Source organism: Manacus vitellinus, unplaced genomic scaffold, assembly GCF_001715985.3.
Source record: "Manacus vitellinus isolate BGI_N305 unplaced genomic scaffold, ASM171598v3 scaffold_62_pilon, whole genome shotgun sequence".
Classification (NCBI taxonomy): Eukaryota; Metazoa; Chordata; class Aves; order Passeriformes; family Pipridae; genus Manacus; species Manacus vitellinus.
The window spans coordinates 850,213-868,331 of NW_021940704.1; the positions used below are offsets into that span (position 1 = coordinate 850,213).

At 54.8% G+C, this 18,119-nt stretch overlaps 1 protein-coding gene across 1 annotated transcript in view; it reads right to left on the reverse strand.

Annotated features, from left to right (window-relative positions):
* Positions 1-9,885: 9,885 nt before the first annotated feature.
* Positions 9,886-18,119, reverse strand: part of TMLHE (trimethyllysine hydroxylase, epsilon) — a gene marked incomplete at its 5' end in the record, with an annotated part of 10,389 nt that continues 2,155 nt past the window's right edge. The window contains 7 exons of the mRNA XM_029963750.1: positions 9,886-10,068; positions 10,933-11,071; positions 11,680-11,916; positions 14,370-14,489; positions 15,561-15,840; positions 16,685-16,861; positions 18,107-18,117. Coding sequence (XP_029819610.1) covers positions 9,937-10,068; positions 10,933-11,071; positions 11,680-11,916; positions 14,370-14,489; positions 15,561-15,840; positions 16,685-16,861; positions 18,107-18,117 — 1,096 coding nt within the window. The remainder of the gene's footprint in view (positions 10,069-10,932; positions 11,072-11,679; positions 11,917-14,369; positions 14,490-15,560; positions 15,841-16,684; positions 16,862-18,106; positions 18,118-18,119) is intronic.

Genomic DNA, 18,119 nt, shown 5'->3' on the forward strand with positions numbered 1-18,119 from the left:
TTTGAAAAGCTGAGGGTGAGGTCCCACCTTGGTGGAACCACTCACCTGTTTTGCTCTTCAGTTGGGTGAAAATCATGGGCTGGAAGATCACGTTGGTGGAGACCAGGAAGGTGACCACGATGAGGTAGGTCAGGGTGATCTCGGGCAATATGATGGCAACAGAAGGGCCTGAAAGGCAACAGGATGAGGCAGAGAACCTGCTCTTACACTGTCCACCTCCTTCATCCCTTGGTACCTCTCCGTCATATCCCTTCCCCTCCCTCTCCTGACTCCAAGCCTTTCCTTGCAAGCAGCCTCTCCATCCCTAGATGATTTTACTGCTCTTCTGTGACTCACCCTGGGAAAGGGCCCTGGGGAAAGGGGAATGGCTGCATTAGTTATACAGGTGGGTGTATAATCCACATGGTGGTCCAGCCCCACCCCCCCGACCTGGACATCCCACATGTGGAACACACAAATCGCTCCAGATGGATCTACCCTTCGTGTTTCCTGGTGTGACCCCCCCCCCCCTCCACCACTGCCTTCTTCTCTGACCCCCACGAGTCTCTGTATCTCCCATGGGGTCCTTGCCCCCCACTCCAAACAGCCCCACAGCCCCCTCCTACCTTCCTCCCGCATCCAGAGGATCCCGGCGGTGCCGTCCAGGATGCAGGCGACGCACACCAGCCCAGCAGTGTAGGCACTGAGCCACCTCCACAGGTCCCCACCTAAACACCCAGAGAGGGGGGGTGATGGCTGTGACCCCCAGGAGTCCCCTGTGCCAGCCCCCAGGGTGGGATGCACTGTCCCCACCCAGGTACAGGGGGGGTGTCCCAGGACCTGGGGGGGTCCCACAGCAATGCTCCTCCCTCTCTCCCACCAGCCGAGGGAAATGGGGGTCTGGCTCCCCCAACTCACTTATTCGGAGCTTTTCAGACTGGCAGACGGGGATGATTAATCCACAGGCCGAGACGACGGCGAAGACCACGGCGACCACTGCAATCCTCAGAGTGTCCTTCAAGGGGCGGGAGAGACCTGGAAAACAACCACCCGGATGGGACAGGAGTCAGGACACTGGCTGGATGGCTCTGGTGGCTACAGGGCTCCTCCATTACCAGGACAGATTCCATTTGTTTGCCTGCTGGTGGCCAAATCAGCACCATGAAATATCCAACCTGGGATGGGTACTGCCCACAGGCTTCCCAGACACCACCCCCTGCCCATGACCTGCTCACCATCACCTTGGCCAAGGGCCATCACTTGGGACCTGCTCCAAGAGGGAATGACCAATCTCCTGCCAAGGACTGTGCCTTGGTAGGATCAGAGATCAGGAATTGCTGCTGATCATCCTACAGTGGGGAGCTCCTGTCAACAACACGTGGGCACCACCTCACGGAGAGGGCGGCCAGACTGTGGGGGATGGAGGCAGAAGAATGGGATGGAGCCACTCAGGGATGCCCAGGGAAGGGTGGAGAGCAGGAGGAGCTACGGGAGGTGAAACCCCATCACCTGCAATGGTGATTTTCAGGGAGGTTTCTTGCCAGCTTATCCCGTTGCTGGCATTGCAGGAGTAGGAGCCACAGTCCGACTTCTTCGCCGGCCTCAGGTACAAAACGCTGCGGCTGTTGGAGAGGTGGAAACCTCTGTCTGGGGGAAGGGGCTGCCCATCCTTCTTCCAGGTGATGGCGTCCACTCTGCCCTCTGCCACCTCACAGACCACCTCACCAGTGGCCCGAGCCACGAGGGCACTGCTCCAGAGCCGAGGGCGGGACACGGGCTCTGGAAGGGAACAGGGACACCAGCACTTCTCTCAGACATGGAATCATGGAATGGTTTGGGTGGAAAGGGACCTTAAAGACCATCTCCTTCCACCCCTTCCATGGCCAGGGACACCTTGTACCACCCCAGGTGGCTCCAAGCCCCATCCAACCTGGCCTTGGACACTTCCAGGGAAGGGGCAGCCACAGCTTCTCTGGGCAACCTGTGCCAGTGAACATGACCTGGAGCATCCGTGATGGACACCTGGGCTGCAATTGTCACCACAGCATCTGCCACAGCAGTCACAGGTGCCTTTCCCTTGGGAAGTCCATCCTGCTGCTGTGCTTTCCAGGACTGGGGTTTGGTTTTTTCTAGCTGAATCATTGCTTTTAATGGACTTGGGTAAATATGGAGCATTTGGAAATGTGTCAGGAAATGAGAAAAAAGTGGAGAAGGCTGCAGATCCCATTCAGATTATGTGTGGTTGGAAGGAGAGGTGGGTGGGGCAGGGCTGTGGGAGCATTATGGCCACGGCATTATTAGCACAAGGACGGATAATGCCAGAGCAAATTAAGGGAATTGCCGGGAGCAATATTGAGGAGGAACTTCTGAGCTATTTCAAGTGCCTCCTATCTCTGTGGCAGCGGCTGGCGCCGGCACACAGCGAGTGTGGGGCCAGGGGGGGTTGAGGGGGGATTAGGACTCCTCCACAAAGCCCACCCTGCTGGGCTCAGCTCCATCAGCCCTACTGGCTGAACCTCGGCAGAGTGCTGCAGGTACTCTCTGCAGGTGGCAGTGGATGTGCAGCACCTCACTGGTCCCTCTGTCATCCCACCAGTCCCTCCATCATCCCACCAGTCACTCCATCTTCCCACTGTTATCCTACCCTCTGTTATCCCACCCGTTCCTCTGTCATCCCACCACTCTCTCTGATGTCCCTCCATCATCCCACCAGTCCCTCCATCCTCCAACCGGTCCCTCTATCCCTGGACTGAAGAGTGGAAAACAAAGGAGGGAATTCCTTCCCAGGATGGAGCCCAGCCCTCTGTCTCAGCCGGGCCCCCTAGAAGGTCTCCTTGGGCAGCATCACCAGATCTTCTCCCCTAGGACAGGGTGGGAGCCTCTTTCCAAGGTCTCCTTGGTGCAATCTCCATACATGGCAGGTTCAAACAAGCTCAGGCCTGGCCTTTTGCTCAGAATCCCTTCTCCAACCCCCCTGGTCTGGCCGATGGTCCATGTACAGTCAAATTGCACCATGGCTCTACCTGTACCCACTGCCCCGCTCCTCCCTCCCACACCCACCACTCACTGAGGACTTCCAGCAGGATTTCCAGGCTCTCTCTGTCTTCCCCGCTGACAGTCACCCTGTAGATGCCACTGTCGCCTTCCTGGACATCCTCCAGCGTGAGGGATCCATTGGATGGATGGAAAACAACTCGTCCCACGTAGGGCGCGTGGATGGCTGGGCTGTGAGAGCCCCCGGCGTGCTGCAGGATGGTGTGGGAGCTGGTGCCATTGGAGTATTCCCACCGTGTGGAATGGCTGTGAGGGACGTTATCCAGCCCAGGGAGCAGCACAGAAGATCCCACAGCAGCAGCAGCAGCTCTTCCCTGGGGGGGTCCTGCTGCTCCCACAGCCTGAGGCAACGGCACCGGTGGTGGCACTGGGGAGAGGGAGAGGGGCTGGGATGGGGCTGGGAGCAACTTGGTCTAGGGGAAGGTGTCCCTGCCCATGGCAGGGGGTGGAACTGGATTCTCCTACTTGAGGTTTTGTCATCCTGACCTAATTTCCATGGCTTATTCCCAGTTCAGAGAATCCTGGAATGGTTTGGGTCGGAAGGGACCTTGAAGCTCATCTCGTTTCGCCTCCTGCCATAGGCAGGGACACTTTCCCCTAGACCAGGCTGCTCCAAGTCCCCTCCAGCCTGGCCTTGAACACTTCCCTGGATGGGGCAGCCACAGAATTCCCAGTCGTGTTTGGGGTTGAACATGTCCACCCACTCCCAGCACTGGGGGATGCAGCCACTTCCCCAAAATTCCTGTGCTTGTCACAACTTGGGCTCTCACAGGTGCTCAAGGACTTCAAGAGGAGCTGCTGTGGGAAGGTCACAGCTCCCATTCCCCCTCCAAAAAATGAGGATTCTAGGAAAGCTGAGCAGAAATCAATACTGCAGCCTGATCTTGTAAAGCGGATTCTTTAAAAAAATCAGAAGGTGAGGTTAAAGGAGGGAAAGAGAAGGGGAAGAGGAAAAGAAGGAAAGAGATCCCAGTCCCTCTCCAGACACCTGACCCCAAACACCCTCAGGCACATTTCCCAACAAATGAGATGGGATGAAAACATCTTCCTGAGCCTCAGAGCCTGGCAGTGAGGGGCAGTTCTCACAGGGGGGATTCTCAGGCTACACAGCCTGTGTTTGCTCTTCGTGGTGTCTCACCTCCTGCCTCGATAAGCAGCTGTTCACCTGCATTCCCACTGCACCTCCAGAGACAGCAAACAGCCCTGGAAACAGTCCTGCTGCTCCCACTGGGCATTGTCATGGGGGATTTTGCAGCACAGGTGGGAAAGAAAATAGATGGGACAATCCAGGTAAATCTAGTTCACCTGGTGATTTTAATTTCTCATTCTTATGATCTTAGAAACCAGTTATTTTTGTGCCTTCCTGCCCCCCAAACTGTAGCTGTGGAGGGACAAAAAACAATTTAATGACTAAAACCCCCTTTTCTCTGGGAAAACACTGTTTATACAAAACATGCAGAACCACAAGCTGAAGGAAAGAGAAAACACTTTATCCCAGGAATCTTTTACAGATGCAATGGCCAAAGCTCGTCCTACAGACCCTCAGAGCTCACTGACACCATTCCAAAATCGAAGTATAGGGTAATGGGTTTCCTTTCTATCTCAGATGCTCATCCTAAAAATCTTTGTACATTTGGACCTGGCACAGGTTGCCCAGAGAAGCTGTGGCTGCCCCATCCTTGGGAGTGTTCAAGGCCAGGTTGGACGGGGCTTGGAGCAACCTGGGATAGTGGAAGGTGTCCCTGCACATGGCAGGGGGTGGAACTGGATGGGTTTTAAGGACTCTTCCAACCCAAACCATTCCATAACTGTATGATTTGTGTTTCCAGGCAGCCAGTGAGTATCTAAAGAGCACAGTGTCATTGCTTACATAACTGCAATAAAATCTGGGCTTTACATATATCATGTTTTTACATATATATTTTTAACACATATGTATATATGTTAATATATATATGTTTATTTTTGCGTTATTACATCTCTCAGCCCCAGTATAAATCTGTCTGCAGCTGACTTTTATTCCCGGAGCTGTGCCTGGCTCTCCCACCTTCTCCCTCCCTGGACACACACACACACACACACACCTTTCCGTTCCAGGTTAAGCCTTTTACCCCTCCTAAAAAGTTCCAAAGCTCCGCCGAAGCCTCTCCGGGGGTTTGGAGCAGGCGAGGACCTGGCGCGGAGCCCACGGGACGGCACCGGCTCCCAGCGCAGCCCAGCCCGGGGCCACCTTACCTGCGAGGAGCACCCAGGTGATCCCCAGCAGCTCCGCGGGACGGCACCGCAGCATCTGCCAAGGAAAAACAGCCCCGAGTTTCCCTGATTTCGAATATCCCCTTGGAATTCCCCCGCTGGGATGAGAGCCCGGGTGAGGCTGGACCGTCAGGTTCGCCACCGTGAGGACGGATCCCCCTCGCCGTGGGTATGCCCAGCCTGTTTTGCTGCCGATAGGTCCTCTCCCTCCGTGCCACCTCCTCTTCCCGGGAGCCTTCCTGGCAGCAGTGACAGCTCCCGCTCTTGTCCCCGCGCTCCCGGGGATGGGAAGGGAAGGCAGAGCTGCGACGGCTCCGGCACCGCGCGGGGACCAGCGGCTCCCGCGGCTCTGGGGCAGGGCAGGGGGGTCCCACAGGAATGGGAATTACAGGAGACATCCCTCACCATTTCTATGCCCCGAGGGCAGAAGATCCATCCCTATTCCTATCCCACAGCTCCTCTCCCACCCCATCCCTGGAGCTCAGCTCCCGCAGTGCAGTTTGAACTCGCTCCCACCCCGGTTTGGGGGGCAGGGGCTTGGCCTGGCTCCAAAACACTCGTCCCACTGGGAGCAGCTTTCCCCTCCACCTTTTGGAGGTGGGCTGGGATCATCCATGTCCCACCGGCTTCCTGCAAAGGGAATTTCAGTTTAAGGAAGAGACGCTCCTGGGATCAGGGCCTGGGGACCAAGTGTCATCTCCAGACTGAGGGTGCAGAGGGATGAGGGGCTGGGGAAGGTTTGGGCTCTGCCCCCGAGTGCTGGGGAAGCTTTCCTGCCCTGCTGAGCACAGCCAGACCCTGTGACTCCCATGGAGCTCCAAAGGCAGATGCTGGGATAGGAGAGCCCTGGGGGAAGCATTAGGAGAAAGGGGGGGGATGTGGATGGTTGGAGAGCACCAACACGGTGGCACCCGTTGGATCCATCAGCCCCGGCCACCAGGCAGGGAGGGAACCCAGCCCCCAACTCCCACCTCCCAAAGCACCTCCCACCATGTGCCCAACACTCACCTTCCCATTCCTTTTCCCGCTTCCTGACTTTTTCTTTCAGCACCTGCCTCCTTACCTTTCCCCCACTGTTCCTCAATTAGTCACATCCATGGAATCTCAGAATGGTTTGGGTTGGGTGGGACCCTAAAGCCCATCCTGTTCCACCTCCTGCCATGGGCAGGGACACCTTCCACTACCAGGCTGCTGCAAGCCCCAAATGAGGAGTGAAGCTAAAAAAGGAAACAATTTTCAGCTGGGGTAGAAGCAACTTCTGTTTCACCCGAGTCCTGTGAGGAGCCAAAGGCACCAGAGGAAGGTCAAGGGGTTGCATCAAAAGCTGCACCAGAGGAATTTTGAGAGCTGGGAGTGAGAAGGGGGTGTGGGAGTGCACTGTGGGAAGGCAGAAAGCTCTGGGACACACTGGAGGGAAAATGAGGTGGTTTGGTTTCACTATAGGACTGAGGACTCTGGGAAGCCCCAAAAAACTGAAGGAGGGGCTGCATTGCACAGCCAAGGGGTCTCAAGGGAGGAATTGGGGTCCTGGGGGGACAAGGGAGCAAACAGGGATGTGGGGGGCACCGGAGGGCAAATGGAGCAGCCTGGAGAGGAGAGAGGGTGAGTGGAGGCAAGCGAAGGTGTGTGTGGGGTGGGGGATTGCTCAGGGTGCACAAGGTGAGGGAGGGACAGCCCCAGTGGCAAAAGGGACCAAAGTGGGGGCCCTGGGATGTGCTGATGGGAACGGGGGATCCCGGGGTACACACCAACACCGGGTCCCACCAGGCTGGGCCGGGCTCAGCTGCTTTCAAACCAGCTCCACTTTCCTCCAGGCACCCTCGGATCCCCCAAACCGAGCTCTCCAATTCCCTCACATCATCCCTGCTCCCTGCTCCACCCTTTGCCACGATGGACACGGCATCCCACGGCTCCTTAAAAACGTTCCCAGCCACAGAGGCTTTGAACAGCAATTCCGGGGCTTCTCCAAAGGAATGGAGAGAGCAGAGCAGAACAAACAGCGCCGGCACCACCGGGAACTCCGAGACCGCACTGGGATGGGACTCGTGGATTCTTTTAAACACCAATTTCTGGCAGCTTGTGCCATCGTGTGGCCAGGGAAAGTAGGAACGAGGAGAAGCCAACTGGGACGCGCCGGGTTATGGTTCCTCATGTGCATTCCCCCCTCGGCTGCGTAAACCAGACTTATCTTCAAGCTCATCAGTGCTTAAATACATCTTTTGTTAAGCTGGTGACTTTATAAATGATTTATTTGAAGAGTCGATTTCTTAGTTTGGGAAAAATCTTAAACACATCCATTGGATCTCCAGAGTGCTGGGAAGGAGGAGAAAGCAGTTCAGTGACTGGCTGAAGGAACAGGAAAAGCTGGATCACCAACCCTGACCCGCTGTCACGGCAGCCCCGCTCCAGGACACGGCCCAGCAAACACCTGGATGGGACAGGTGGCACCTGCCACCAGGTCCTGCTCCTTCACAGGACTTTTGGATGCTCACAAGCTGCCCAGGAAGAATTTAGTCCTCTTGGGAAGCGGGGAATGGTGAAACAAGATGGAAACACAGCTCTCCCCACTCCCTGTTTATGGTGGGGGTAGGTAAAGGATTTGAAATATGAGGAAATGTGCTTCTTCTGCATTCACTGGGGACAATTTTCCCCCAAAATAGGTTCCAGAGTCCTGGTGAGGAGGGGGTTGGCTTGGAGCTGGTTCATAAGGGGTTGGTGTCTGCAGAGCCCAGCCCAAGTCACCACATTCCTTGTCACAAAGGCACCTCTGTCACAGCAGTGTGGTCAGCACCCTTTGGTGGGGTCTGCCTTGTGCCATGGAGTAAAAACAGATTTCCAGCAGATTTCCAGCCTGCAGCTGATAAACATGGAGTTCTGAGCAGGGGAAGGAGAAGCTGATCTCTCCAAGGGAAGGTCCCACGGTACCCAAGTGTTTCCCTCAGATCCCAGAGGCACAGGGAGGAAAAAAGCTCAGGAACCCTTAAAGAATTTAAAGAGGGTTCCTAATACAGATCAAGAACCCTTTGTCCCCTCCTATTTACAAGTAACAGACTGTTTTGGGCACCAACTCTTCCAACAGCAGAAGCACAGGGTGGAAGCAGCTCAGGAACATGGAGCTGGGATGGGTGAGGGACACCACATGCTCCTGCTGGGGTTTGCTGCTTCAACAGGATTAATGGAGAGTTGTGAAACTTCCCCTTTCAGTTGTGCAGGTGGAACTGGCACCTAAGGAGAACCTATAAAGAAGAAATACTGGGATCTGTCCATTCAGTGTTTGGATCAAATGAGGGCAGCAAGTTCAGTGCCTGCACTGTGGGCACAGAGCAGCTCACAGAGCACAGCCAGGAAGGGCTCAGCCCTGCTCTGAGGTCTGGTCAGGACAGAGGGAACACCCCAAAAAGGATGAAAAATAATCAAATCCTAAAATGTCCTCTTGGTTCTGAAATCCCAATGTTCTTGTAACAAAAGGATTTGCTTTTGTTCCTTACCCCGTGGCCTTTCAGTGTGCCAGATCCCAACTTACCCGCCCATCTCCTGGGAGCTGAAAGGCACTTCTGATACCGTCAGAACAGGAAAATTTGGGGAAAAAAAAAACCACATTCCCAAAAGGTCAGGTTTGTGCAGCAGGCAGCGTGATGACAACCTCACACAAATTCCTTAGGAAAGGATGGGAGAGAAGGCACAGTGGGAAGTTTGTCAGCAAATACTGTGGCTGCTGAGTGTCACCCTCGACGCAAACAACAGGCAGAGGGAACACCAGCACAGCAGTATTGGAAGTCAAGGAGAAGTGGGAATTCCACCCCTCATCTAACATGATCATCTTTGCTTCCCAACATGCAGATCTTGCTGCTTCCCTTTTCCTGCTCTAACCTAAATCTCCTCAGAAATGCCCAGGATCTCTCCAGGCAGTATGGCTTGGATGAGTGACAAGGAGAAGATCCCAAAGATTTCCACTCTGCTCTGCTAAAAAAATTCCTAAAATTGGCAGCTGAAAAAAAAGGCTGAACAGGGAATAATGCAAAGCTTCTAAATCCTGAAGGCACTTGCTTGGAGGAGCATTTCCTAAGGTGGGGTTTAACCAGAGCTGAGGCACAATGGAAAGGCCAGGCTGGGAGCACAGACAGCAAGAGCTGACTGTGCTCAAAGGCAGTCCCATAAAGATCCCAAAACCTTTGGCTTCCACCTGCTCCCTCTCCTGAGCAGGCACTGGGAGCTGCCTGGAGAGGGTGGAGATGTCTGAGGTATGTGCAGTGTCTCTGTCATGGGGAGGCACCAGCAAGTCGAGCTTGGAGCACAGGGAGGGGCACCAGCATTCCTGTCCCACCACGGGGGTGGGATTGGGGCTGCCTGCTCTTCCCATGAGTAGGACTGGGGGGCTGCCTGCCTCTCCTAGAGGAGGGACTGGGGAGCCCTTCTCACAAGTGGGATTGGGGGGCTGCCTGTTCCTCCTGGAGGTGGGACTGGGGAGCCCTTTGCACAAGTGGGATTGGGGGGATGCCTGCCCCTCCTGGAGGAGGGATTTAGGGGCTGCCTGCCCCTCCTCAGAGGTGGGACTGGGGGCTGCCTGCCCCTCCCCAGAGGTGGGACTGGGGGCTGCCTGCCCCTCCCCAGAGGTGGGACTGGGGGCTCCTGCCCCTCCCAGGGGCTGGGCTAAGCCTGCAGCCCCAGCAGCCGGGCCGTGTTGAGCACGTCGTCCCTGGTCAGGTAACAGCCGCAGAGCTGCCGGTACCCCGTGAACGCCTCCCGGCCGTGCAGGACACGCCAGTTATCCACAAACAGGGCCTGCAGGACAGGGAAAAGGTCATCAGCAGGAGAGCAACCATGGCAAGAGAGGTCCTGGAGATCCCTGGAGACGGGAAGAGCAGGTAAGGGAGTGCCATGGTAGGCATGACCCTCCTGCTCGACACTGTGAGGCTGCAGCCATGGGATCCAGCACAGCTCTTTCACCTGGAGCCAGGAGCTGTGCCTAGAAGATGACAGGTACTAAAACAGAAGAATTCTGGGCTGTTTCTCTGCTTCTCCACTGCAGAGGTTAGGCAATAGTTCACCAGCAACAGCCAGTGGCCATCTCAGAATCCAAGAATGGATTGGGTTGGAAGGTACCTTAAAGCTCATCCCATTCCATTCTTCTGCCATGGGCAGGGACACCTTCCACTAGCCCAGGTTGCTCCAGGCCCCTTCCAACCTGGCCTTGGACACTTCCAGGGATAGGGCAGCCAAAATCTCCTGCCTCTGCGGTCTCACCCATGTAAGGGGTCAACTATAACCTCAGAACTATAATTTAGTTCCATCAAAATAAACTTATCTTCTGGAAGAAGTTAAAGGCTGAACTCTACGTGTTTCATCCCCTTTGCTCCCGAGGGTCCTCATTTCAGTGACTGGAAAGATCTTACTTCTCTCTCCCAGCTGAGACTAACTTTCCTGAGGCAGAGCTTGACCTAAACACTTCTGCCTTACCTGGAAGCTCACATTCCTTTAGGACAGCAGGAACACACAGAGGCCACTACTATAACACAAGGCACCTCAGAGCAGCTGGAGGGAGGAAAGCTGCCACACGTGGAGCTTTAAGCTCAGTGGCAGGACACCCGTGGAGCATCCTGCTTCCTTCCCTGGACCAAACCCACATCATCCAGCTCCAAGTCCCACCTTGCCTGGCTTCAGCTTGACCCACAGCTCGTTCTCCGGCCGCCTGAGCTCGGTGGTGAGCGCGCGGTGGGCGTGGTACCAGCGGCGCACCACGTCGTGCGGCACCGTGTTGATGACAGCACGGTCGTAGTTGTTGTACCTACGGGGGGAAAAAGAGACAAGGGACGGCCCAGCATCACTCCAGCTGCTTCCAAGGGAACCTCAGGAGCCTGCAGGGTTAGTCAGTATTTAAGGGAGGATGCAGACATGACCAGGGAGGTCACGCTGCAAGAGCAGGACTATCGGGAATACGCAACACCGGGAGTAAGAGGAGTTTCCTGTCAAGGTAAACCTCTTCTTCCTGGTTTTCCATGGAAGGATGTGGTGAGTCTGAGGGTTGTTCAGACTAAAAGTGCAAAACAGTGCTGGACAACCTCCAGCACTGAGCCAAACTGGAGTTCCAAAAAAAAAAAATCAGCCCAAATTTCCTCTAGAAGGGATCAGTCTGCACTCTCCCTGTTCCCTGCATGCCAAGAGGGCTCCTAGGGGCTTCTCCAGACAAAGGTTGAATTCTTCTGCCGCTCAAAGGGAGGGCATGGAGCTGCAGGGAGGATGCCAGGAGTGAAAAATGAAAGCTCAGCACCGACCCCCACGTTTGTACGGGAGGTTCTGACGCTTCCTCTGAAGCGGGAGGGACACTCAAAAACATGCCCCTCAAAACCACCCTGTTTCCTCCCCACGAGCAAGAGGCCTCACGTTGGACGTTACCTGATCAGGTAGAGCTCGTTGTTCCAGGGGTACACGTTGAGCACGGGCCCCACCCCGATCATGTGGTTGTGGCAGCCCCCCACGTTCTCCACGTACTCGTGTTTCAGGGGCACTCTGCTGAGCAGCTCGAAGTGCTCCGGGGCCCGGCGCAGCACCTGCTCCGCCGCGTGGAAACCGTCCACCAGCAGCGTCCGCCCGCCCGTGCCCTCGTGCTTCAGGCAGTGGAACACCTGGATGCTGTTATGGGAGACACCACCCCAGAGCAATGACCTCGGCTGCCCGTCCCGAGGGCACGAGGTGCTGCCCCGTGGGCACAGAGGGCTGCTCCACCTGCCCCCGGCCGTTTCTCCGGGCCTCCGATCCCACACGTTTTGCTGCTTCCCAAAGCCACTGATGTGAGTCTGGGAGACTTTAGGATCAAGTTTGTGGCACCCAAAGTCCCAAACCTCACTCAAAGGAGGTTGTTGGCTGCTCCATCCCTGAAAGTGTCCAAGGCCAGGTTGGACGGGGCTTGGAGCAACCTGGGCTAGTGGAAGGTGTCCCTGCACATGGAGCAGGGTGGAATGAGGTGAGTTTTAAAGTTCCCTTCCAACCCAAACCACTCTGGCATTCCATGATTGTGTTCCAAGTCCATCCATGCAGCAGGACACAGAGGTTCAAAAGCATAAAACCAGCTTCCTGGAACAGCTCAGAACAGGATAGTTAAAAAATGCTGGATGTGCTGGGGAGGTGTCCAGGAACTACAAGGGGAGCCCAGGTAACCCTCATGCAAAGGCACATGTGTCATGGTCTCCCACAAGCAGTCAGAAGTCCCTCAGAAGAACCCTGGAAATGGCCTGTGGGAGAACAGGTGGAAGCACTGTGATCCCAAAGGGATCTAGGGACACAAAGAGAAGCCATCCAGCCACAGGGCAGGATTAGCTCTTCCCAAGTGAGGCTGTGAATTTGGTTAACATCCTAATGGGAAAAGAGCTGTAAGAACAGAGGAAGATGGAAGGTGTGAGATCTTTGGCTGCACCTGAGTTTTGGAGCAGCCCTTCAGAGCAGGAAAGGTGGATTGACCTGGGTGTACCTGGCTGTGCCCAGCCAGGCAGGAAGCTGCCTCTGGGGTTCTCTTTGGAAAGCCTGGAGCAGAGGAGTCCCAGTGAGGAGCTGACCTACAGGACATCCCCTCCCTAGTGGGAAGCCATCCAGCTCAGCTTTTGTCCTATTACTGCTCTGAAGCTTCTCTTCTCCTTCATCCAAGCAAGGCAGGCATTGCACTGCCAGGAAAAAACACACAGGAGTTGCCTCCAGCCACCTACTCCCAATTTTCACTTGCTGGAAAATTAATGGGGACCTTCTGGAAAAGCTTTTATCTTCCAATCTCCCTTGGGGGCCTGTTATCCCAGTCCCACAGCAGGTGATGTGGCAGGACCTGCCACCCCACCCTCACCTTTTCACCTGAGTGCTCTCCCCACCTTCCCCCCACAACAGCTTCAGGATGATTTTAGAGTCAGTCCAGGAGCACTGGAGCAAAGGACACCCCGTGCCTGGGGGCAACCAGCTCCTGGGGCAGCTCAGGGCACTGGGAAAGCCTCCAGAGCAGGCTCAGGTCCCTGAGCAGTGAGAAATGCTGCAGTCTCCCACAGCCTGGGGAGTTTCCCTTTAGAAGAGCTTAGGAAAGCCAGAAATTCCTGGTTTTCCTACACAACTATGATTTTGCAGAATCCCAAGCATTAATGGTCAGCCCTGCTCATTCAGTGATTGATGTACTCCAGTTGGCTGCAGGTGAGAAGACCCTACCTGAGGGGAACTCTTCCAAGTGGAAAAGAAAGGTATAAAAATAGCTCTGGATTCTGGTACTGAGCACTTCAGTCAAAGCTCTTCTGAAGGCTGAAGTTCTGATCACTAATTACTTCTTTTATTTGGCTTTGGGGAAGATTTTGTGAGCTCCCAAAACAAGTCAGCCAAGCAGGTAGGTCACAAAAGCACATGGGTCCTGCAGGTTCACGGGGAATAGGGAAGCAAACTAGATCTGGCTGGAAATGTGGGGCACTTCCAGATCCTCAAGGCCCAGTAAAATCCACTTACTTTGCTCCTGACACTGAGTTGCTCCAGAACAAACACTACCACCCAAAGCTTCCTGCCTGGCTGGGCCCAGCCAGGTACATCCAGGTCAATCCACCTTTCCTGCTCTGAAGGGCTGCTTCAAAACTCAGGTGCAGCCAAAGATCTCACACCTTCCATCTTCCTCTGTTCTTACAGCTCTTTTCCCATTAGGATGTTTACCAAATTCACAGCCTCACTTGAGAAGGGCTAATCCTGCCCTGTGGCTGGATGGCTTCTCTTTGTGTCCCTAGATCCCTTTGGGATCACAGTGCTTCCACCTGTTCTCCCACAGGCCATTTCCAGATGATTCCCCTCTTGGGAAAGCAGACAAAAAGAAAAAAGCTACAAAGTCAGTCTAAGTCATAGAATCCTGGAATCACAAAATGGTTTGTGTTGGAAAGGATCTTAAAAATCATGTCATTCCACCACCCTGCCATGGGCAGGGACACCTTCCACTAGCCCAGGGTGCTCCAAGCCCTGTCCAACCTGGCCTTGGACACTTCCAGGGATGGGGAAGCCTGTGCTGGTGGGAAAGGCATTGTTGTGGCCTCACTCCTGCCTTCTGCCTGTGTCTGGGAAGCAGCAGCAGCACAACATACCCACAGGGCTCCTGGAAGTAGGTGGTGTCCGTGTGCCGGTCCAGGGCCAGTTTGGTGTAGGCTGTGTCTCCCCGGGAGAAGTCAGAGGTGAAGTACCACATCCTGCCATAAATGGTCTCCCTGGAAAAGAGTTATGGAGCAACGTGGGGATAGGGCTGATCCCCTCTTGCATGCAAAGTTACTCCCCTGCATCCTAAGTACAGAACAATCAAAGTAAAACAACTTGACAAAATTTACAGTCAAGAGATAGTGCTTCTAATCCCTCTTCAAGCATTCAGATTCCTCTCTTTCCTCCCAAAAGGCTGGTGGTGACAAGTCTTGCTTCCTCTCCACAAATACAGATGTTTTCACACTGAGCATCATCCCCAGTCAAATCACTTCAGTGACACAAGGAGCTGCCCAAGTGCAGTTAGCCCTTCCTTGTACCCAATAATCCCATTTCTTCTTCCCAGGATCCTGTGTTTTCACCCATCTCATCCCTACAAACATACACAGGAGGGAAGGGACAGCAGTAGGGACAAACAGCACTCAGGGGCTACAGAGGGAGGATGTCTGGAGACAGAAGCTGGTTGGATATTCCCTGGAGCCCCTCATTCCTATTTGGAGTCACCATTCATTACAAAAAATCCCTCCTTTTCCAAGGCAAGTCAAACTGTTTCTGCAGCTTGGATAAAACTCCAAACTCCCTGCCCAGCCTGCCGTGCTGGTGGTGCTTTACACAAACACAGCAGACACGTTTCTCACTCTATTTTTCTTTACTGAGAGCTATAACCGGTTTTTGAAGTTCCTGACTCCCAGGGCTGGTTTTTGATGTCCCTGGCTCCCAGGGCCAGGCTGCCCTCCTGACCCCTCAAGTCATAACAGGAAATGTCTCTCCTTGCAAAGCTCTGCTCTTCCCAGACAGCCACTTCCTTCAGTCCCCACTCTCTACCCAGTCCCACTGTCACAAAAGTCATCGTGTGCTCCCGGGGCAGCTCCACAGCCCAGGGACTCCCAGCTCTGTCACAAAAGGGGGCAGATCCCACCGTGGGATCCTCCATCCCAGGTCAAGTGGGGCAGCTGGAAGCTGTAGAAGACCCAGAGCTTTTGCCTGCCAACCAGGCCGTGCCACACAATACACAGGATAAGGACACAGCACCTTTCCAAACACGGAGAAGACAAGTTCACCCTCCCTGGGACAGCCCCAGTTACCTGATGATGCTGATCCTTTCTGCCAAGATTTCCGTGTCCTCTTTGGTGGGAGCGACGTTCTCCACAAAAGCAATCCCGTAGAGCAGGAAGTTCTGCAGGAATTCCTTCAGGCCCTCGTCCGTCTCCAGGAAGCTCCGGCAGTCAACGGAGGGGACCTGGGCTTGCCTGTAGATCTCTGCATTCCAGAGGATCCGGGGGTGCATCACCTGCTTCTTCTGCCCCTCGTAGCTGTTCTTCACCAGCCACTCCAGCCCATACCGTGTCACGTGTCCGTCCGGCCCTGGGACACGGGACAAAGGGCACAGTCACCCCTGAGCAGCCCGGGATTGTGGTCATGGCATCAGTCAGGACAGGCCTCACCCCGCTCACCTGCCTGGACATGGGCTCTCTGCACCCTGGTGCCACCCAAAACATTATTAGTAAGGCCACGAGTCCTGAAAAAATTGTTGCTGCAACAACTCCCTCCCAATTCAGGGCTGCAGCAACAACTGCAAATTCAGAGTGGCTGCAACTCCCTCCAAAACTTCAGGGCTGCTGTAACCACTTCCAAATTCAGGGCTGCTGTAACCACTTCCAAATTCAGGGCTGCTGTAACCACTTCCAAATTCAGGGCTGCAGCAATTCCAAATTCAGGGCTAAGTGGTGCAGCCTCCGTGGTTTTGGTTGACAGGATTCCAAGGAGAAGCAAATCTCTGAAGTCAAGACCTTTAATAAAGGTAAGCTCCACCAAAAGGAAGAAAACAGGTGGGAAGCTGAGGAAGAAGGGCAGAAAATGGGCATTGTGATCAGGGATGACACCATCTTCAACACAACCGTGTCTTGACCCATCTGCTCACCACCTGCACTTCTGGGGTGCTCAACCAAACCAAGCAAACACCCCCACACTGCACACACATATTTCTACATAAAAAAAGGGCTGGGGGAGGAAAACCAGATACAATTTAAGGCTGAGGTGTGTTTACAGTAAGAGCAGCATTTAAAGCCTGCTCACAGCTCAGTACCTTCCCAGCCAGCCACCGATTTTGGGATAACGCCGCCCCGTCCCGGCAAAGCCGAGTGGGATCCATCAACCAAACCAGGAAGGGCACAGGTGCTGTGGCACCTACAGGTGCTGTGGCACTCACAGGTGAGGAAGAGCGTGCTCTCGTCCACCCGCACGGCCTGGGGTCGGATGGCCAGGTCCACGCTGGCCGTGTCCAGGCTGCGCTGGTTGGTCTTGGCGTTGTAGCAGGAGGCGGAGCGGCAGTGATCCCGCAGCCACACGAAATCCAAGCGCATCAGGGTGGTCCCATACGTGAGCTCTGCAAAGGGTGGGAGCAGAGGATGCTTTGGGGCAACAGGGAGAAAAACCAGAGCCCAGAAGGCAAGCCCAGAGCCCACGCGTTGTGGTGCCGCTTACAGGGGACGCAGAGGCGCCTCTGGATGGAAATTGTCACATGAGGAAGACCAGGCAGGACATCTTAGCAAAGGCCTGGCTGTCAGGGATCTCACCAGCTTCCCTTCTTATCAAGTCTACAGGACATCTCAAAGAACCATCCCAGAATGGTCTGGGTTGGAAGGGACCTTGTGGTTTATCCAGTTATACCCTCTGCCACAGGCAGGGACACCTTCCACTAGCCCAGGTTGCTCCAACCCGACCTAGGACACTTCCAGGGATGGGGCAGCCACAGCTGCTCTGGGCAACCTGTGCCAGGGCCTCCCCACCCTCACAGGGAAGAATGTCTTCCCAATATCCCATCTAACCCTGCCCTCTGTCAGTGGGAAGCCATTAAACTGCAACATCCCCTCCTGCAGTGGGAAGGAGCATGGCTGACACTCACTCTGTGCCCAGACCTCCCTCCATCATCTCTTCAACAAGTGGTAAATTCAGAGCTGCACATCACAGAGTTGTAGAGCCCCAGCACAGGAGTGCAGAGAGGAGTCAACCAAAAAAATCATTAAACCTCTCCCTGTTCCATCTTGGGACAGTTCGGGAATACTCAAAGCCCTTTAGAAGGGCCAGCACAGGCAACAGGAGAGCCCTTCCTGCTCTAGTCCCACCCAGCTTTGAAATTCAGGTATCTGAGGTCACTTTGCAGTGAGAAAACTACAATATCCTTTCTGGGGGCCACTGTAAAGTGCTGAGCAACTTCCTTTGCTTCCAAGTGACTCAGAGCACCAAGATCTAACTGGCCTCAGGAGCCATCACCCAGGAGAACGTGCACCAGTGGGGGCAGAAGAAGCGGGAACACGCCAGATCCTCCCCGCCAGGAGAGCCTGAGCACAGCCCAGAACACGCTGCCTGACAGGGCAGGGCTCAGATGCACTTTTTGAGCTGGAATCCCTGGATTTGACTTCTGATTTAGCACTGCCTCGCTTATCATAAAAGACTTGCCGCCAGCAGACGAGCCTGCTCCGTCCCGCCTCTGGGAATTCTCAGAGGGAACCAGCGTGCTGGTGATTTCAGAAGGGTAAAAAAAAAAAATGCATCACTCGCAGGGAACGAGGTCTGGAAACTCTCCCTGCTCTGCCCAGGCAGGCCCAGCAGCAGGAGCAGGCACACCTACCGAGGTGGTCGCC